General features: G+C 40.1%; 2 protein-coding genes across 2 annotated transcripts; one reads left to right on the top strand and one right to left on the bottom strand.

The window, feature by feature from the left end:
* The first annotated feature begins 44 nt into the window (after positions 1 to 44).
* ZUP1 (zinc finger containing ubiquitin peptidase 1) lies at positions 45 to 10,902 on the top strand. Its single transcript, XM_032101537.1, has 9 exons — positions 45 to 401; positions 1,899 to 2,015; positions 2,950 to 3,059; positions 3,795 to 3,963; positions 5,451 to 5,639; positions 5,949 to 6,117; positions 6,768 to 6,919; positions 7,255 to 7,475; positions 8,501 to 10,902. Exons 1-9 carry the CDS (start codon positions 104 to 106, stop codon positions 8,546 to 8,548), a joined length of 1,473 nt encoding a protein of 490 aa, XP_031957428.1. The 5' UTR covers positions 45 to 103; the 3' UTR covers positions 8,549 to 10,902.
* On the bottom strand, positions 10,431 to 21,318 carry RWDD1 (RWD domain containing 1). Its single transcript, XM_032101541.1, has 7 exons — positions 21,150 to 21,318; positions 19,408 to 19,473; positions 18,057 to 18,187; positions 16,898 to 17,041; positions 15,783 to 15,915; positions 14,587 to 14,649; positions 10,431 to 12,849 (listed from the first exon to the last, which is right to left on the bottom strand). Exons 1-7 carry the CDS (start codon positions 21,220 to 21,222, stop codon positions 12,737 to 12,739), a joined length of 723 nt encoding a protein of 240 aa, XP_031957432.1. The 5' UTR covers positions 21,223 to 21,318; the 3' UTR covers positions 10,431 to 12,736.
* Positions 21,319 to 21,756: the final 438 nt, after the last annotated feature.

Below are 21,756 nucleotides of genomic sequence, written 5' to 3'. Positions count from 1 at the left end.
GAACGGCGCTTCCCAGCGGGAAGTGCGCACGGGGGGCGGGGCGCGAGGCGCGCTGGGCGGGAAGGGAGCGCCGGGAAGGGAGCTCGGTGCCCGCGGCGCCCCGATGGTGCTGTGCGACGTGTGCGGGCAGGCGCTGCCCTCCGAGGCGGCGGCCAGGCGGGACCTGCGTCGCCCGTCCCTGTGCCGCCGCCAGCCCCGCTGCCCGCTCTGCCCCGCCACCGCCGCGGGCTGCGGCGAGCTCCGCCGGCACATCGAGATGGCCCACCCGGAGCCGGGCCCGCCGGGCTCCCGCCGGCCCGAGGCACCGCCCGAGTGCCCGTTCTGCGGGGAGGCGGCGGGACGGGAGCTGGAGGAGCACGTCAGGGCGCGGCACGGGCACCTGCTGGGCGCCCCGGGCGGAGGTGAGCGGCGGCGGGAGGCGGGAGGGATGCCCCCGCGGGCATCGGGGGTGGCTACGGAGAACCGGCCGGCGATAAAGTTGGAGCAAAGGAAGTAGTTATGTATTTAGATACTGTATTTTATTTTAGGCGTGAATCAGAATTTTATTTTGACTAACTGGCCGTAGTTATTTCAGGAACTTAAATGTGGCATCTCTGCTAGTGAGTAATACGCCTGGAAGACTAGCGTTTGTGATGTAGCAAGCTATGCATACGGACTAAAACGATAATTAGGATGCAAAATGTGCCAGTGCAATCAACCGCACCGCATAATCTGTGATTAAAATGTTCTTATTAGCAAACCCACAACGCACCCATCCCATCCCGAGGTCGTTGCATTGAACACTTTACTTCCATGGGTGCAAATAATACAGAGGTTGAATAATTTACTTGCCTGCATGCCAGTTTCTACTTTAAAAGCAGTTGTTTTAAGAGTGTTTTGATTTTTTATGTATTTAGCATATTTCAGAAAACTAGCATGTTTGCAGCGTTACCTTAAATGCCGCTGGTGAATTTAGATGATTATACCACGAAGTTTTCTTCCAACCAGCCATAAACATTTAGCTGGGACAAATGCTTTCCAGAAACTGCTAACACAGGATATCAATTCTTGTGTTTTGTGAACCGAGGAAGATGCAGATAAAATCTAGGGACTCAAGAGGAGAGCAGTAAAGATGGAGTCGGGCACTTGTCTGTGGTTCCAATGACAGGACAACAAGCAGCAGGCACAAATCAAAACTCGAGGAGTGCCATTTAAATGCAAGAACACTTCTTTTTCCTGTGAGAATGGTTAAACACTAGAATATGTTCTCTGGGTAGTTTGTGGAGAGTCTATACTTGGAACTGTAAAAAAAAAAAAATGACTGGGAAAAGTTGTGTGTAACTTACTCTATTTAATTTGGCCATTCTACCAGGGACTGGATGATCTCTAAAAATCCTTTTGAACTTTACCTATACTATGTGGTACCCTCAATAATAATACTAAAACTGCAGAAAGAGTGTTATTTGAGGAAATGCAGGAAGACCAGCAAAATAAGAATGGCAGCACTTTTTTTTCTTTCAGCCCACCAACTGCTCTGTTATTACGTGAATGTTAAATTTTTGTAAGCAAATGTTCTTCTGTTAGCAGAACTGTCTTTTTATTTATGGTTTGGTATTTCTGTCTAAGCATTTCTTGATACATACATTACCATAGCAAATTGTGATCTGTAAGCTAAATGGGGAAAAACTTAATTGAAAGAAGGAAAATATGTCTTAAAATTTTTGCATATTTAGATACAAATTCTTAAGTGGTTAGGAGAGTAACAGCTGTGTAGAATTTGCTGCCTTTAACTGGGGAATTTCAATGGCAACACAAACTTCATTGCTGTGTATATGTCTTAGGGTGTATATCAATCAGGGGATGATTCTCACAAAAACCACAGGAATTGCATTAATCAAGAAACTGCATTTCTTTTTCAGACACAGGAAATGGTGAACACCTATATGAATGTCCTATGTGTAGTCTTACCTGTACAAACATTCAGATTCTTGAAGAACACGTGGATTTACACTTAGAGGAACATAGCTTTTTAGAAGGTACATGAAAGGATACAGGCTTGATAATAATACTTGAAAGCTTTTGCAAATATTTGCAGGTTGTAGTATAGAATCTCACACAAAATTTAAAATAGATATTTCTGTATTTAAAAGGAACTGGACCCGTGTATAGTGAGGTTAACACAGTTAGGTCATATCACTTGCCCAAGTGCTCAACTTAATTACCGTGCTAAAAGAAATCTTTGTCTATGTGTGGTTGTTAAGTAAATGAACTGCATGTTAGCCAAAAGAAAAACTTAGAGCAAAAAATGTTTAAAAGACAGCAGCATTACATATTTGTTTTTCTAGCTCTATAGAAGGTTTACATAGATGGAGTTTCCAATGGCATGTTCCACTGTGATGAGTTGACAATTGATAGCTTATGAAAACTTAATTTTTTTTCTCAATCCTTTTCTGCAAATAATTTGCTGATTCGTTAGTCATAGCGTTAAAGTAAAAAGTCAAAATTGATTTTATTTTATAATATACCTAACAGAATCCTAGCAATTCCCTATTCAGTTTTCTGATTGTGAATTTTTGTCACTTCCTTTTGAGACTGCTGGCAATGGTCCTGGAAGCTAACAAGTGTGGTAGTAAAGGAACTGTGACTTCTTGCTAACAGTGAAGTGAAACACTGTAAACAAAAGCTGTCTTCTCAGTGCTAGAGGTACATTCAGTATTTGCTCCAGTAGCTGCATAAACTTTGTCCAAGTCAAGAGTCTGAGTCTTGGTAGAGTGAATGCAGTCAGCCCTGTTCAGTGTTCATTGCTAATGGCTCAAAATAACGTGGGGTGCATCTCCTGAAATTAATGCCCAGTCGTGTTTACATATGTCTGCTTAGAAAGGAATCTTGAAAAATTAAACAAATGATCCCTCAAAGCGTTACTAAGCTCCTGACCAAGTCCCCTCACTTTGGAATGTTACTCTGGGGTAGGCGGAAACATTAGAGATCTAGAACTGGCTCAGCGGCTCCAAACTGAAGAAGATGAACGGCAGAGATCAGAAGAAGAGAAGCGAGAGAGGGAAGAATTTAAAAAGCTGCAGGTACGCTATTGTTTCTAAATGGTAAACTTGCAAACAGTTGTGCCTTTAGAAGCTGAGTATCTTGGAATTGTAATGTCCTGGAATGGCCTTACCAAATCAGACCTGTGCAAGTCACATAGTCTGTGTTGAGGTAATGGTGCAGGGGTGGATTGGAAGCAAATTCAGTCTCATGGCAATGTTGATCCTGGCAGAGGTACTGGACATGACAGCCTTGAGCTACTTGGCTTTACTGTTTTGAGTGGTGCTGGTTCAGGATGGGGCTGGCTGCTCCCTGTGCTTGGTGTTCTGCTCTCCCAGCACACCTGCTGCCTGTGCACCACCCAGCTCTAGAGCTCTGCCTTGCAATGCAGCCTGGGGCATATTCCCTGCTAGAATGGCTGTCCTCTACCGGAATACCATCAGCTGCTCCCAGTCCTGCTTCCCTCTGTCTCCCATCTCACAGCCCTGGTAACTCACTTCCCACTCTCACTACCTCCTTGCCAGACTGCCTCTGTGCCAGTGGCTCTGCCAAAGAGGGAGGAGAGAGATGTACCTGCTCTTCCAGGTGTGGCTTTCCTAGTCCCACATTCATATTCAGGAATGAAGCTTGGTCTTCAGCTCTAAAATAATTGTAATTCTGAAGTTTTTATGTCTCACCATCTTTAAAAGGTACTGATAGTGATTTTGGGAAACTGCATGCGCAAAAGACGAATTTTAAAAATGTGATTTAAATCATGCACATTCCATCCCTAACAGAGACAGTATGGTTTGGATAATTCTGGTGGCTTCAAGCAGCAATTTCTGAGGAATATGGAAAGAGAAGTTGATAGAGGAAGGATGCAGCCCTTTGAATATCATAAGAGAAAAGCTGACATGATGGAAAGTTTGGCTTCTGGTATAGATGATGGGAAAACAAAGACCTCAGGTAAAGATGGTGAAATTATACAACTAAAACTGTACTTTCTAGACCTAGATTGTAGTGACCAAACCAGTCTTTAACAAAACATATAAATCATTGTTTAGTATTGGTTGTGTCCTAGCTCTAAACCTTATTTTCTGGCTCAATCTATATTGTAATAGTCCTAAACTAATAAGGAAATTAAGGCTTGGTATATTTTGATCAGTATTCTAACCTGAAGGCTGGTTTTTTGTTGGTATTTTTTTTAATGTAACCTTGGAACCAAGTTGTCTGGTTAAGGGCACAAGTGCAGTATGTATCAGAAGATGCAAATGTCTTATTACAAGCTGGTTGCCCTTGACTCTATGCTTGTTTACTGATTAGCACTCATTGGTTCCTAATCCAGTGTAGCTGTTCAAATTTACAGCAGCTTTTTGTCTTGTGTTTCTGTTAATTGTTAAACTGTGTAAGCTGGTTGCAAGTAAGCACAATGTTCATCTGATTACAAAGTCCAAGAGAGGACTTCAAGGAGTGGACATCTACTTGATGCATCTTCTTTTAAATGTTTTATGGTTGGTGCAAAAACACAGGGCAGGTGGATTTCTGTGTTCCTTTCAAAAAGCTCCCTTGTCTTTACTTTCCAAGACAGTTCAAAGGTCTTTTAGCCTACTGCTAGTGGTTCTGGCTTACAAAATATCCACTTGGTTCTTGACAGGTAAAATAAAATTTCTTCTGTCAAATGGATTGCATGGAAATAACTCAAAGTTTTCATTCTTGGTAATGATTTAGATTTCAGAAAGGTTCTTAGAAAATAATTTGTGGTGACTATGGAATAATTCTCTTCACAACAACATGGCAATAAAGGGGCTTTGAGGATTTACATATATGAATTGGAGAGAGCATTCCCAAGCATATTCTTTCATGTAACAAAGGAGAGCTTGGAATATCCTGCAGGAGGATTATTTTAAAATATTTACAGTAATTCTCAAATTCAATTTTCAGTAATTTACAGTTCAATTCTCAAGAAGTGCAATTCTTTCCCCCCCCCCCCCCCTTAGTTTTTCCAAGAAAAATAATATGGGGGGAAATAAAAAATTTATATAGTATGCATAAGTATTGCCATGTTTTTAAGGAGTTGTTGTACTGGAGGTTGCAGGGGCGTAGGAACGCTTTATTGGTGACGTACTTTTTCTGTATCATTATAATAGTTCCTGTGACTATCACAGTTTATAATTTAGTCCAAGCTGTTTAATTTAAAATAATCGTTGTATAGCAATAGTTAAAAAATAGATTTAGTTTTGAAAGCTTCATAGTACATAAATTCATCAAAGTAAAGACCACTGAAATGAAATAGGTTCAGTTCTGTGACTTGGGTTCTAAATGTAGCATAGGGTCACATAGAAGTTTTAAAATAAATTGTATTAATCTATATCTGTTCCAAGTTGGGGAGGGACTCTTCTGGTGGATTCTATAGTTCATTTTACAGATAAACCTTTTATTTTGTCTTCCTTTAGGAGTAATTGAAGCATTGTGCAAGTACTATCAGAATGAGACCAAAGATGTGAGACACGTGTGGCTGTCAGCAGGAGTAGATCACTTCCACTCATCTTTGGGTGACAGAGGCTGGGGTTGTGGTTATAGGAATTTCCAAATGCTCCTTTCCTCACTGTTGCAAAACAGCTTCTACAACGACTGCCTGAGAGGTATTAAACAAAATGTTTGTTCCACGTACCTTGGATGACAACCTGCTGACTGATGTTTTGCCTTTTCATTTACACAGCAAGTCTTACAAGGTCAATGGTACCTATTAAAAGGTTGTTACACCACTGGAACTTAATGTGAAAGAGTCAGAGGTGAATACTGGCAAGACACGATACGGTTAAAGTTTTACCTTTGGTCTTTTTGGTGCATCTTTGTACCATCAACTGCCTCTTATAAAAGAAACTGAATATTTTTAGTTAATACACTGTTTCAATCCCTGTAACAACAATTCAAAAGCTTTTCTGTTCCAGGTACTACGCTAATTCCTAGTATACCAAAGATTCAGTCCATGATTGAAGATGCCTGGAGAGAAGGTTTTGATCCTCATGGGGCATCTCACTTCAACAACAGATTACATGGTTCCAAAGCATGGATAGGAGCATGTGAAATTTATTCACTGTTAACCAGTCTCAGGATAAAGTAAATATTGCTTCTTGTTGTTGTTGTTATTCTCAACAGCTGATTTAACTGCTGTACCTTTAAAGTTTAGAATTCCCAACTGTGTGATGACAAAGCCACCTTAGTGACTAAATTTAACTAATATATAAACAGATCTGATTTAATGCAGCATGAAGCTGTGTAACTACTTGTAGGTACATACAACTACTTACAGGACATACGTAAACTGAGTAACTGTTTAAATCATTGAGACTTGATGCTGAATTATGCCACATATGTGTAAATTAAAGCATTGATTAAAAACTTCATTTCTCTAAAAGTTTCTTCTCAAGAAGAATCTGAATTTCAGCTGTTTTCTATGGCTTTTAACTGGATTCTCTAGTGTACATGTATCACATACAAAAACATGTGACATTAATTTTTGCAAGTTTCACAAGTTCTTGTTAGATTGAATAGAGTAGTATTTACTTTGTTATGTAATAAATTTTCCAGTTGGGGACAGTACACGTTATGTTGCTTTGTAATTATGTGTCCCCTCCTCCTGTATTAAAAAGTAAAAAAGTAGTAGGGACCACTTGGTGCAGGAGGAAGGGACCCAGAGGTGAAAAAATTGATTTAACAAGCAACCTGCTTGAAATTATATTGTTGTTTTCATTCTCAATGTTTTGCAGGTGCCGAATCATTGACTTTCACAAACCCACTGGCCCTATGGGTACACACCCTCGTTTGTTCGAGTGGATTTTGCATTACTATTCTACAGATAATGAAGGTGGTGCAAAGGTGGTGTGTACTTCCAAGCCACCTATCTACTTGCAACATCAAGGTCAGTGTCACAATATGCTGGTTTCTTAGTATTCTCTATCCCTCTTTATACGTACTGCAGTTCAGAGCACCATTTTTTAGTTCTTCATTGAATTGAAGGCATGACTTTATTTCCTGTAATTTTCCTATTTAGTAAGAGCAACATTAAAGTTTGTGTTTTTGTTGGATGGAAGAGCTGAATGTGATTGGGATCTCAGCTTTTTGACATGTACTCTTATAACTATCTTCTTAAAATTTGAGTAATGCCTTCCTTGAACTGAAAATCAGTCGTATGTTATAAGGAAGTAAATGGGATTTATGTGTTTTTAAAGTACTGAAACTTTGTTTTGGTATTAGGTCATAGTCGTACTGTTGTTGGAATAGAAGAGAAGAAGAACAAAAGCTTATGTTTGCTACTGTTTGACCCGGGATGTTCTTCCCAAGAAATGCAGAAACTGCTGAAACAAAACAGTGATGGAACTGGTCTCAAACTACTTCGGAAATTTGTGGGTAGCCTAAAAGAAAAGCAATACCAGATAGTGGCTGTAGATGGGGTGCTCTCTTTGGAAGAGAAAGCTGTAAGTATCTCAGAGAACAGTTTGTGTTTGTGAAAATTTAAGATCATCTGCATCTCTTCTTTGAATGCATATGCATATATGGTTGCATGATGGATTTTTTGCATCTCTTCACTTTCCTTGTTCTCTTTCTCTCCTGCTTTCTACTTATATAATCCCAGGATATCAAAACCAAAAACATTTTGCATATAAATGGATGCCACCTTGATACAACAGACAAAGATTCTAAGTCTTGTATGAAGCTTTCAGCTGTTTGCAGGTGTAAATTAGGCTTTTTTAAACTTTTCATTTTTTTACAAGGTATTCTCCTAAATAACTGACTGTGAGCATGTATGTTATTTACAAACACTCATAGTGCAAAATTACGTTCAGAGGTTTGAGCTGTTGAAATTTTTATAAACCTTATCCATGTGTTTGACTTGGGCATTTTACCTTTTTTAAGACCTTAGAAGTTTTCAGCTGAGTGCCAGATATGGTTTTTGTTCCTGAAGCTTTTTTCTTTCCTACACTAACAAATTGATTCTGAGGACCCATGTTCCAATTCTGTGGTGTCTTATCAGCACTGTTCAGCATGTTCAAGCTTCAGGACACACTTTTATTTAGACTATGAAATAACTGGCAACTGAATCACTAGCTCAGCTATATTTAATGTGTATGTTGAAATGAGGTATTGTATGAAGTGTTTTCTGGTCCTGAACATGTCAGAAATATCAGTGAAACGTGGGCATCCTCTCCTCCTACTGGAAAAAGCCTTAAAATTCAGGAGTCAGTGTTGTTTGGGATTTCACGGGGGTGGGTGGTGTTCAATTTTTTTTTGTTTGCCACTTTATTTTTTTTCTTTTCAAAGATTTGATTTATATTTAAAAATACCAGTTGTTTAGTGTTGTCTTGGAAGCTCCCATTTAATTAAGATGAAATGTAACCCCTTATACTAGTTAAGATTGCTAAACTACTAATTTGGAAGAAGCTCTTTAAAGTGCCGGTTTCGTTAATTAAAGTACTTTTCCTCTCTCCCCACCTGTTTTTAGGCTCGCTGCCGTGCTTCTCAGGTCTTAACATCAGAGAAGATACCTTAAAGGATACCTTTGTAACCTGCTTTTGGAACTTGCTGGGTGCAAAACATTAAACTGCTGGACTGTGGACCCTAACTCAACAATTTTTAGACTTACTTAAACTATGTCCCCAAAAATGCTTGGGAGCTCTGAGGAAGGACAACATTGGAGTAAACCTGTAGTTTTTGTGTTCAGTCAAAACTCTGGCATCCTGATACAACTGTAACTCTGAAGTATTGTGTTCCTTGTCTTACTAGAAAATGTGTTATTTTCTTAGTTGCTTAAATTAGCAACACCTACTGTCTTGTAGCAAGTTATGCACTGTTGTCAGTGAGCAGTGGATAAAGATACTATGGAGCTACTTAATTGGAGTTCCTGGTCATGGTTTACCTCTGTGAGTGTGTTTGTGCTGCCACTGTGACCAGTCTTCTGTTTCTTCACAATTCAGTGTGTTCCACCAGGGATTAGTTTACTAGTGAACTTCTTGTCAGTTAGCTGGCTTCTCTAGATGTATCACTTTTAAACATGAACACGTGTGCTTAGGAGGTGGATCAGTGTTGGCATTGGCTAAGAGCTCTAAGAAAGCGGTGTCCAGAATAGAGCGTGTGTGCTTTAGGTGGTGTGCAAGACAATCCTTTGGGGTAGAGGAAGAAAATATTCCTTTTGTACCATGAATGAATAAAATTAATATATTTTTTAAAAGTGTTTATTCCATCTTCATCCTTTTTAAAAAATTTCTACTTTTTGTATGTTTTATAATGTATATCCCAAAAGGACATTCGGACTGCCTTTTGACTAGTGGCTCTGTTGTGCAGGGTTAATGCCATTTAAGAGACTGGAGCTGTCTGCTGAAACAAGTATCTTGGGCGTTTGAGGCACTTTACTGTACCTAGAACGTGCTGCTCTAATTGAATATAAGAGCCCTGCCCCTCCAGGAGGGTAGCTGGAGGCTGGGAGGGATGGTGGAGAGTGTTGCAGGTAGCACAGGCTATCTTTGCTTTAGCAGCTGTATCATGCCAGAGCATCCAGTTATTGTAACTGGAGCTTAGATACATCCCTTTCATTTAGACTCTTCTATGCTGACACCTAAATACAAGTGTAAGAGCCTTACCAGTAACCTGTTTCTCTCATGTTTAATGTGCTCTGGCAATGAGAACTTGTCGTTTCTGGAAGTAGTGAAGCACATGGACATGTAAAGATATTACAACCCATAAATCACTGATTTTTTTTTTTTTTTTTGAAGTATGCATGAAATTAAATAGTTATGCAAATACATTCAGCAGGTATGTAGAAGCCTTTGAGCTGTGAAAGGTTTAAATACTTTAGGACACTAGAGGGGCTCAGACTGGGGTCAGAGTTCCTGGGAATTGGGGGACTATCAGCTCCCTTATTAGCCCTGGTCTGTAATGCATGTGAAATAGATGGGAGGAAAGAAAAGATGATATGCCAATAATGCAATCATAATTTGGATGTAAAATCCTAGGCTTTGCAGCATGCTTGAAATTTTACCCACAGCATCTTCATGTGGTAGGCACCATCCTCTGAATTTTAACAGAGCTCAGGCACCAACTATTCAAAACAGCCAGCATGTTCAAAACTAAATTCACTCTGGTCATGGTGCAGCGTTGCAACTCACTCTTGCCTCCCTCCGTGCCTTACAGTGCATGCATTGGACTGAGGCAGTTAAGAACAATATACCAGGAAGATTGTCAGCACCAGGATTTTAAATTACTGTAATTCTGTAAAAGTTTATGAATGGGATTTTATTCAATTATTAAGAATTAGTTTTCAGTCTAATCCAAAGTACATATGCAAATTTCAATACCCCACCTAAATTTTTTCCACCAAAAAAACCCTTCTCTCTGTTCACTTCAGCAAAGTAACACACACATAGAGCCAAGCTTACTTTCAGTCAAATTCCCTTTTATTTCACAGATGTTAACTGCTAACAAAGCTAAAACAAATCTGCAGTTCAGATTGAATCACTAAAACTTCTTCCAAATACCTGGAGGAACAGACGTTATGCAATTTTTTGTCACTTCAACCCTTTTTCCTCTGCTTTGAACTATAACAGCAAAAACACATTTTCATGTTTTAACTTGTTTTACATAATTTTAACATTTTTTAAGCTTTCTCTGCATGAAAACCAATAAATATGTTAAGTGTGAAAACAGACTAGAAAATTTCATTATTCTAGCAATAAAATTCATGAGAAACTTTCTTTTGTATGTAGATGACTTATCAGTGATCCGCTTGGAAAATTTTCTGCTTACCACATTTGCACAGACTACACAGCATTCTTGGATTCAATCCAAATTTAAAGAGATCCAATTCACTCGTTTTATGAAAAAGCGCCAGTTTTAAACATAGCTAGAAATGGAAAGCAGCCTTAGGAATTAAATGGGGTTTTATGCAGCTGAGTAAGACATACCAGAAATAAATAAAGTTCAGTGCTGAAGAGCATTTTAAAGTATCCTAGCAATTACACAGGCAGCTGGATGTAGTAACTATGAAGCTTTCAATCCAACTCTATCTTTGGAAAAGACACTATTTAATATCACATTAGCTCGTTACGTTTTTAATGTATTTGGTAACTGCTGGAGCACAGATCCTGCTTATTGCTTTGAAACATACAACATTATCATTGAGACCTAGATGCTTATCTAGAGTTCTTAGTAGCCAAAATTAAAAAGATCAAAGGGAGGACAGTAGGAACAAAGGCACATGGTTAATTTATAAAAGTATTTACAGGGTACTTGAACGCTTATTTCTATCTACTAGAAATTCATTCATCTTGAATAAAAAAAAAAGAAAAAAAACAGGTTAAAGGAGTTCATCCTAAACAGATATTCTCAAGCAGCATGAGCAGAGAAACTTACACACCATTAACTTATTTCAGTAATTAAACTTCTCATTTTGAATATGGAATTTTCAAATACTAAAATTAATAAATGTGTTATTCCTCTAAGCAATGTGACACTTTAGTGCAACCCTCTTCAAAGACTGAAGCTGGCACAGTTAAGGCAGTCTACTAACAGTGTTTAAAATTCAGCACACAGTGTTTAATCATTGAGGTGCCTGTCTCTATTTGGAAAGCTGTCTCTTGACACCATCATCCTTCCAGCGCTGCAGTTTCAAACACAGCATGTTTAAACATCGCAGTTCTTGCAGTGTTTGGGCTTTCTGGAGGTGGTAAGGGAGGAGTCTAACATCTGTTAGCTCCAGAAGCAACTCTGCAGGAAGGGTAACATCCCCAAGTTGATGCGTAGCTTTACTGCATTCTGTGCTAACCTTCACAGGCTGCCAACAAGATGCTTCCAAAACTACACCAGTTACATTCAAACCTATAAAGCACTCTATAAACCCTGGTGCTGTAATGTGCACTCCACTCATAGTGTTTCCACACAGTCTGCTGCCAAAAGCAAACTGATCTTCCTAGGATGGGTTTTGATTTTTCGTAGAAGTTCATTGATGCAGACATTCAAAAAAACCCAAACCCTCGCTGAACGAATCAACCGAACTTCAAGAGGACTTAACACTGGTATTTTTCCCCTACTGACTTGAACTTGCCATTTTGAAAATATTATTCATGACTATGGCAAAAAATTTTACTCTAATTGTATAGAAATGGTTTCCATTAAACTTTAATAAGGCTATCCAACAAAGGTGACTAGTGCTGTCTATCTACAGCTGATAAATTGGGGCACCAGAACTGACCTGAATTATTAAAAAATTCCACAGGAGGAAGAAACAAAAATAAGTAACTGCATAGTATGTGATCCCTTTTATTCACCAAAGCTGCCCATGTTTATCCCAGGTGGAAGACAGCAGAACAGCTGCTCAGCATTCAGATGCAGGTGTGTTTAGTGCTTGCTGTAACATCTTTCCATCTTGCATGTTGCCGCATCTCTTCAAAGGACAATTACAGAAGTGGGAAGGAAAAAAATGAGAGAAAATAGAAAAGTGTTTGCAGACAGATCAACATTTCTCAAATTTTTCATTTGAAATATTAAAGTAAATTTATTTATAGTGAAAGTCATCAGAAGACCATTCTCCTGGATTTAAAATATTTTGGTTTTTTCTTTGGAAAAAAAAAATTAAGAAAAAAGAAAAACAATACACATTACTAAAACCACAGATGCTGTGGCTTTCCTGCCTGCCCCTCTCTCCTTATGTATGTCCATACTGATGACAGAATCAGTTCAAGTAAGTCTAATCACTATCTAAATTAACAGGGTTGTAGTCAGGGTCATCCTCTTCATCCTCCAATTCTAAATCATCCATTTCTTGGAATAAAGATTCATCAACCTCCACATTGTTTCCAGCTGTAAGGAACAGAAAGATACTTTATTTTCGTGCAACAAGGAAAACAGTAACAACAACAAAACACACAAGACTTTCATACTAGCTCTTCAATGTAGGTGGTTGCTAAATTACTTGGTTTTTTATACATCAGATACGGAAAAGTAAATGCCACATTTTATCTTTTCACAGCTAAAGTGAAGGTTTTTTTTCCCTTGCATCAAAACCTAATCAAGAGAAATGTTGTGCAGGAATTCACTGGGAACACAAAATTAACATTGACATTTACCAGAAGCAGAGATCCTTTCTCCCCAGGACAGTCGAAGTAGGAGCTCAGGACCTCACAGCTGGAATAATTACTGCTATCCCAGTGAGATAAATGCACAGGGTTCATAAAAAATCCCTTACACGCCATATGCTGACATACACACATTGGATTTCAGATTTTAATTTTACAAGCAAGATGAAGAAGCTTTGCCTTCTTTCTCATTTTCTTCTGAAAGATGCTGCTGACCCAAGGATAAAACTTGAGGACTCCTACTATTTTATTTTTATTTATCAACAGTGACATCTTCTGGCCACCAAATAAAGGTTCTACGATTTCACTGGATTTCAAAGCACCTTTACAAGATAATGCCATTATCCTCTGAAAAACAGTAGTACATGCTACTGTAATATCAAAATAATGTTAGTAACCTGCTGCATCTATGACAGAATGCAGCCAGCAATAAGAATGGGAGTTTTTGTTCACCAGTAGCAACAGGATTACAAATTAATGTATTAATCCTGAATCATTTGGGCACAGAGCCCAGGTAGACATCTGTTCCTCCCTTGAGGCAGGCAAATGTACCATCAACAAACCATCTTCACTTTAGGTATTTTGGAGGAAGACAAGATTAAATTATTCCCTGTAAAAGAAACTAAACTTCCCCATTACTACCATTTCAAGTTCATACTCACTGACATTCATAAACTTTTTTTAAAATTGTTACTTGCAGAGAAGAATCTTGACTCTCTTTCACCTGTATTTTGTGCTACCATCATGCGGCTGCATTAAAGAACTCTCTTACCTCAAAACTCAGATATTTTAAACTAGGGTACTAAAAAGCAGTACAGCAAATTAAATAGGTATATTACTGTAAGTAGTTTTATATGCTTTATCTACAACTGGTTTTCCAAGTTTAACATTTTTCTGGCACAGGCTTACAAAATTTCCATCTGGCACCAGGTCAGTATTTTAGGTAAGGTAACAGGAACATATGCACAAACCGGGAAGAAGAACTGGGTTGCACAGAAGCAAATAGCATTTATTTTGACCTGCAAGATGTTTACTATTGGTGTTGAGGTTCAGAGAGAAGGTGACAGAACTTTAAGACCCGTGCTTGAAATCTGGGGTGAGAAGGCTGGCTATTAGAAAAAAAAGAAAAAAAAAATCAGGGTTGTGTTGGGGTTTTTTGTTTTGTTTTTGCTTTTCTTTTTTTGGTTTTGCTTCCAGTCCATTCATTTGAATAGAAGCAATGGAAATAAGATCAACTCAACCACAAGGCTGCTAATAAATACACTTTATCATCTTGAAAAGGTTTTGTTTTTGAGAAAAGTTAAAATCACTTCTGGTCACTCTGCAAAACAGTACTTCTCAGAAAGTTCTTCCAATGTAAAAGTGATTCTGATGTAAGATGTTAAGTCAGAAAATTTTGCTTAGGAATTTTGACCTATTTTAAGCCACTGCCTTTCATTTGTGGAATAAAATAAAAATTTACCTTCCTCCAAGAACTGGATGTCAGAGGTGTCAAGGTTGTGATCCATTTCAAACAGCTGTTTACCTAGAAATAAAATAAAAAATAATACATAAGCAAGTACAGTTCTGAAACAATGATCAACCTAAGGCAACAAGAGTCAGCATATGTATTTTAGTCTTCTCAAATTAACCAATTCTAGCAGTCTTTTTTTTTAACTGCTCATTTCTGTAAGCTCCCCATTCTGGTTTTTTTTTTTTTTTAAATTCAGCCAGGATTCATCCAAGCCAACAAGTTTCCTCCTCGTACATGTGAAATGGGTCACTGTAATGTTATTAAGACTTTAACAATGGGGGGGTCAGAAAAATTTACACCCCACAGCCTGTGTTCAGTCCTTATTGCTTTAGTCTTCATCTTGCATTCCACAAGAAATCCTCTGTGGGAACTGGGAAAGGAATTAGCTCCTTCACATTTTCCATATATTGTCCCATTCAAAAAGCAACTTGGATCTACACGCAAATCACCAGCTCCTACACACACACACAGAGAGCAGTGAAGGCAACATCACGGAAGACAAAGTGAAGCCTTTCTGACTGGGAGGGACAGGAAGAAAAGCTCAAGACTCTTTCCACATAAATCACCTGTCTTCCATCTACATTTGCATTGCTTATGTAAGCGTCCACAAACAAGACTGGTTGGAGTCCAAGGTAATCCTGGAATTACACTAATAACATCCAAGAATAAGCCTGGTTTTGGTTTTGGAAAGGGAAGCTTCTATAGACTACATCTGTATAGAGGAAAACAGACACCACATACTAACAATACTTTAAAGAACAGAAAAACCAGAAGCCTGATTTCTGTTACCTTATCATTGCAGATTCCCAAATGCATGCCCTTCAGAGAGGAATGAAGCATGCCCCCTGTCCTGTACAGCTTTTTATGAAACTTAATGCCATTAAAATTTCCATCTCTGCCAAATTTCATCAAAACTAGCCAGAAGTGAGGAGAAAACAGAACAGTGATGCACCATGACCACACTGGTTATGTTTTTTCCAGGTAATCAAGTTAAAAAGTAGATCCAGCATCACAGGAGAACCAATTCAAAGCTAAGCCATGCAGACTATGGAGCAGGATGCCAAGACCTATCATCTGTGTAAAAATTACTCATCATTATCGTCTGGTACCACTGCAGACACTTCATGACCAGTGTTAAAACATACCACTTAGCTTATTTTTGCCTGCCTGTTCTTCTTCTTTCATCTTTTTCCGTTTTATTTCTAGGAGCTCTGCATCAAACTTGGCTTTCCAATTAAGGAAATTCTCAATGGTAACAGGAGTGCCATGAAAACGTTGCTGAAAGAACAGAAAACAAGGCTGCAAACACAACTTGCAAAGCTACAGGTGAAGATGAGCATTCTCTTAATTATTTAAATTACAACAGTCCAGAAGCACTGCTTGCTGTGAAGTATGCTGAGAAATTAATCCTAATCCTGAGAATATACAAAGAACACATTCTTAAGGTTTTTGCCATGGGACTCTCCCTTCAGGGAACTATTCTGAGGTGTAAACTCTCATGGAAGAACCCTGCGTACTCCTTTTGGACCCAAAGTGCAATAGTTCACAGCTCCCCACTAATACAGGTTTTATCAATAAGTAGGCAGCACTTCTTATCAACCCTTAAGTGCAATCTACACTGAAATATTGTCCATTAAAATACATTAACCCTTTTACCTTGTTGAAACATGAAAAAAAGGATTATTTTTTCTCAGATTTTTTTTGCCATTTTCAGAAATACAGAACCTTCCAAGTCCCATCACCCTCCAGCTATTTCTCAGGAAGTGAGTGAAGACTCATTAGTTGGCCTTATCACAGCACAATCCACAAATGGTAAAACTATTCTACAGGAGGGCAGACCAGTCTTGAAGACTGGTCCCACTGCTTCCACCCTATCCACTCAGTCTACCAAGGAACACAGTCTTCCTCAAACCATGGAGGCCGTGTGCAGCATGACATATTCCAGCCTTTTTTGCTCCCCATTCCTTTCTGCCAACAAAAAACTGTCTACAGAAAATCTGATTTTGTGTGGGAAAAATCCCTGCCTTAGGATGTAATGCTAGAGGGGACTGTGAACATGCAGTTAGACTCTAAAAAGACTGCTTTAGAAAAAAGGAAAAAAATAACTTAAATGCATTAAACAATCTTCTTAAGTTTCAATTATATAATCTTTGGCATAGCTGTTCCTTTCCCACTGCAGCTACGAACTGCTACTTCATCAAGCCAACGCATTTTAAAGAAGCGGAGAGTCTTTTTTAGTTGAAAACATTATTTTACATACTTTCTCTTCTTCTTCTGCCTCTCTTTCTTTCTGTTTCTTCTCCTCTTCTCTTCGTGTTTTTATTTGATCCACTATTTCATTTAATTTCTCCTGTACTGCTGAGACTAGAGTGAAGATCATTACCATTCCTAAATTTTCTTCTGCCTACAACACAAAGAAGGCAACTTTAAACACAAGAACTTCAAACCTTCAGCAACCAAATGCATAAATACGTTTAGAAAGCAGGATATTGTGCAAATGCAGAGGCACAGCTGACACACTACACCAGTCACAAAAGCTCACTGTAAAATTCAAATTCAGCTGGCCAGTTAATCCAGTTAGTTATTCCCAAGTGGGTGTGCAGCAAAACACAAAGACGAACGTCTGTGTTCAGGTTATCAGCACATTACAGACATCTTCTGAAAGGCTTTCTCATGAATAAAACAAAACCTACAGTAGAAACACAACTCTAAAATTTGAATATCATAAATCCTAAGAGACAAGTCACTCAGAACCTTTCTTCTCCTGAAGTAGTTTATTCCTTAATAATATTACATGCTCCTTTTAAGTGAGTTTCCCAGGAAAACCAAAAAAACATCAGCTGATGGAAGGAAGGTTATATGAAGTAAACTGAAAATGAAAAAATGCCCACTGAACATATTATGGCAATTTCAAGGCAGTGAGGACTTGTCAGGAATTCCTGAAACCAAAGAAGTGCTTCCTTCTTTCCTTCACAATGCACTCTCATTGATGCCAAAGGCTGATGAGATCCACCCCACCCCCCAAACAGTTATGTTATTAAAAAGAATCAATGTGACATTTTTTAATATTTCCAAACAAAACTGACGTGGCTTATTTTCATAAATATATATGAAATATATATACAGTGAAACAAATTCACCTTAAGCTAGAAGTGGAAAAGAGGGGAAGCCCTAGTGCACTTCCATTTCATTATTCTATGTTACTGCATACACTGAATTAGCCCTGTATCTTACCTCATTAACATAATCTACCACAATAATGTCATTTACCAAACTCAAACCTCAAAGTCAGTCCCTATGGTACGGAACAGGTTTCAGGTCAGTAGCAGACACCTCAGAGAACAACTGATTTGAGAGAGAAATTCCAGCCAAAGTGCAAAGTGGTATCAAGCTGTACGAAGATATTCCATTTTCCTTACCTGCTGCTCTAGCAGTTTTATTATGTTCATGACATCATTATCGTCAAGATTCTCCTGTGAGACAATTTCATACAGTGGAGTTTCATCAGGGTATTTTTCTCTATAGGTAAATTTAAGGGTTGTTTGGACAGCTACAAGATAAAAAACCACATATTCTTATGGTGATAACTGTATAACTTTAATTGTGTATTTTTCTACTGCATCAACAGCCTAAAGATTGTAGAATATAAAATATTCTTGCCTTTAAGGAACAGTCTTCTTACACAGATGTTAAAACAATATGAACAGATTTAAACATAACCCAAGAGTTCAAAGAAATTAAGACGATGAAGTTTACACTTGCACAAGCTATTAAAACCTACTCATGTCTGAAAGGTCTTTAGTAAGACTGAAAAACCTTCTGCTGTATGACGGGTACTACAGCAGTAATCTCTCTCCCTCATATTCTACTCAAAGCTGGAAAACAGGGAAGAGTCCTAACAACAGAACTAGAGAAAAATCTCAGCATATTAACACTTCAAATTCTGTGTACCTCGTTGGAGTATCAACCTCCATGTTGGGTTCCAGGGCTCCACACTGTGGACACAGACACTATGTCCAGTAGAAGTTACTAAGGAGAGAACTGCCTAAGAAAAATGCATTCAATCTGAAGCTGCCCAGAGCCAGGGTAACATGGAAACAGGGCAAAAAAGAATCAAGTTCTTTTACACATCCTCCCAGAACACCAGGGAGAAGCTTTCCTTTAGTTCCAGACTCACTGTTCTCAGCAGCACAGCAGTCTCTTCAACACAGACACCTGCTCTAAGCAGGACTTACTCCTTTAAAATGAAACAAGACAGTGCCAGTTTATTCCTTCTGTTATAGTATCCAGAATAGCAGCTTTTGAACTTGCTTGGAGCAAGGCTTGCTTACAATGTGCCCACGCAATTGTTGGTACTTAACAAATACACAGGGACTTGGGACCCACAGCCTTCTGCTCTGGAACTGTTCCTTAAGAGCTGCACAATCACAGCACACAGACTCAACTCTCCCACGTGGCTGGCACAGTTGCCAGAAAAAAAATTCCCCCACAACATATCTGTAAGCCACTACAAGGATGATGACAACCCATACTTTTTGAAGCTATGCTACAAAGCCTTTGCGATTCAGCAGAAAGCAGTCCTATAGTGAGAGAGCATAACATTTCTGCAAACTGAACAAGGATCACCCAAATCCTTGAACTGTATTTGCTAAGGAATGTTTGCTGTATCAGGCCCCTACAAGGGTTTAAGTGGAGGCATACATAGCTGTTGCTGTTAGAATTAGGTTTGAACATATACAGAAGTTTCTGAGTAAGACCTGACCAACTTACTTTCATCATTTTCTCCAGCTTCAGATGTCACAGTGATTGTGAAAGTTGTTGGCTTTTCCGACAATACTGTTCAAAGGAAAACAGCAAAAGTTAGGGAGAGTGTCCTTAAATCAATTACTTCTTCACATCACTAAAACTGAACTTCTCAAGGACTGATGAAGAAAATAAGCTCTTGATACAGTATTTAGGGCCTTTTTAACATATTAATATAACACTTTTCAATTAACAGCTATTTTCCATATGATGTGATGCCTGGAGTGCTCGTTGAATGAGACCACCTATCATCAAACAATACCAAAAAGTTTCACTTTTGGAAAAATTTTTGGAACTTTCACTGTTCCAGAAAGTGCAAATCAAATCAAACTACTTCTGGTAGCACAGTGACTGTGTGCAGGAAACTACCAAAGCTAATTTGCTTTACTGCGCTAGATGTGTCTGATGAGCATCCAGTGCACTCTTGACTCTGGACTATTTTTACAGCATGCCTGCACCTATATTTAAGACAGCTTAATGTAAGAAATGTGACTAACCAAGCAATGTACTAGAAAGAAAGTGTGTGATTAGGCAGCTAGAAGACAGACACCAACGCAGCTGTTACAGACAACACAACATAGCAAGAGCAATCACCTGTGCTTCACAGGCTAAAAACCTCACTGCACAATTGTGAGCTGCAGACCATATCCCCATCTAAGGAGTGGTCTGCATTACTGTTATAACCTATGCCCAAATTAGTGTACATGCTCTCCAAATATCAACTGAATTCTGCCTAATTGCTAATGTACTACTACTTCATTCCTCCCTCTTCTCTTGGACATAAAAACCTTAAATGAGTGAACAATAACTCTGAGTAAGCGTCAGAGTAGAGTATGAAAGAATATTACTTCCGTATCAGTATCAGATATCCAGCATCCCCCGCTACCAGAGACCATCAATTCATATACCTTTAAGTAATCTTTAACATAAAACTGGAAACCTGAAAAGATTTTCAGGTAGAAGCAATGGGCAATGGTACTTGGCAAATGTCTGTGTGGTGAAGTTACTGCCAAGTAAGATACTGTGGAACTCTAGGCAGGGTAGATACTGTGCACGGAGGAAACAGAAAATGCCCCGATTTTTCCAGTTAATATTCTTTGGATACCGAATGCCAAAAATCATGTTGGATTCACCGGCATGGTAGATAATCTTGATTATTTGAGGGTAAATTAAAAAGCCTGAAAAACTGATGAACCAATGTATCCACAACACCAAAGTTTCAGCAATATAACATGCTGCACCAGGGAATTAAAGCTTGCCTTTTTTCCACCTGCAATGGAATAAGGCAGGTAGTGGCAATACATTTACGGAGGAAACAGCACCTTTAAGCACCCCAAAACGTCCCGTGCCTTATGGTCGCGACAGGCTTGCTCCCAGAAAGGAAAACCGGTCGGCACACAAGCCAGTTCCGCGATTCCCACCTAGGGCCGCATCTTCTGAAAGGCTTCTCCGAAGAGCATCCTTCCAGCACACGGGACCGGCTGCCCACGCCGGGCTGGCTGCCGTGCCACGACGCTAAACGCGGCAGCGCCCTCGCACCGGGCCACAAGCGCCATCAAGCGCTCTGCTCTTCCCGGCCAGGGAAAGCGAACCAGCATCCCGAGCACCCACCCAAGCCGCGCGGCTCCGAACCCCGCGGGGCCGGCGGCAGCCCCGGCGCGGCCTCCCGCTCCCGCCCCCGCAGGCCGGCTGCGAGCGCGGCCCCGCACCCGTGAACGAGTCCGGGTAGATGGACTCCAGCGCCTCCAGCTCGTTGCGCTGCTCCTCGCTGTAGTCGGTCATCGTGGCCCGCCGCCCACGGCCATGGGCCGACCGCACCGCGACGCCGCCGCCCCCTCCTCCCGTCACCGCCCGCGCCTGCGTTCTCCCGGCGCCGTCCCGGCCCTTCCTAGCATGCCTCGCGCTCGCGATAGGCGGGGATACCGCCCATGGGCTGGGCTGCGCTGGGCTGGGCTGGGCTGCGCTGGGCTGGGCTGCACCGGCGGACGGAGGGAGAGAGGGAGGCGGTGCAGCTGCCGGCGCGGGAGCGCGGGCGGGCGTGCGGAGCTGGCTTGGCTCGTCGCCGGTCGTTTTCACAATCGCGGTGCCCGCTGCTCAGTTAATTCCAGCACTCGCTGCCTGGCGCTAAGCTCCGGGCAGGACGGACCGTAGCGATCCTGCTGCCATCCCCTACGCTGCTTCCGCGCTCCTCCCGGGAGCGGCGGCCTTGGCAGAGCTGAGGTTGGCAGTCCCTGTGTTACACAGACTAGTGATGGTATGGTTCACCTTTGGACGTTCTTCCCCTGAAAATTTACAGGCATCAGCAAACGGAAGAGG

The sequence above is a fragment of the Corvus moneduloides genome, chromosome 3, assembly GCF_009650955.1.
Source record: "Corvus moneduloides isolate bCorMon1 chromosome 3, bCorMon1.pri, whole genome shotgun sequence".
NCBI lineage: Eukaryota > Metazoa > Chordata > Aves > Passeriformes > Corvidae > Corvus > Corvus moneduloides.
The sequence above is the reverse complement of the archived record's forward strand: the minus strand, read 5'-3'. Positions and strand labels throughout refer to the sequence as shown.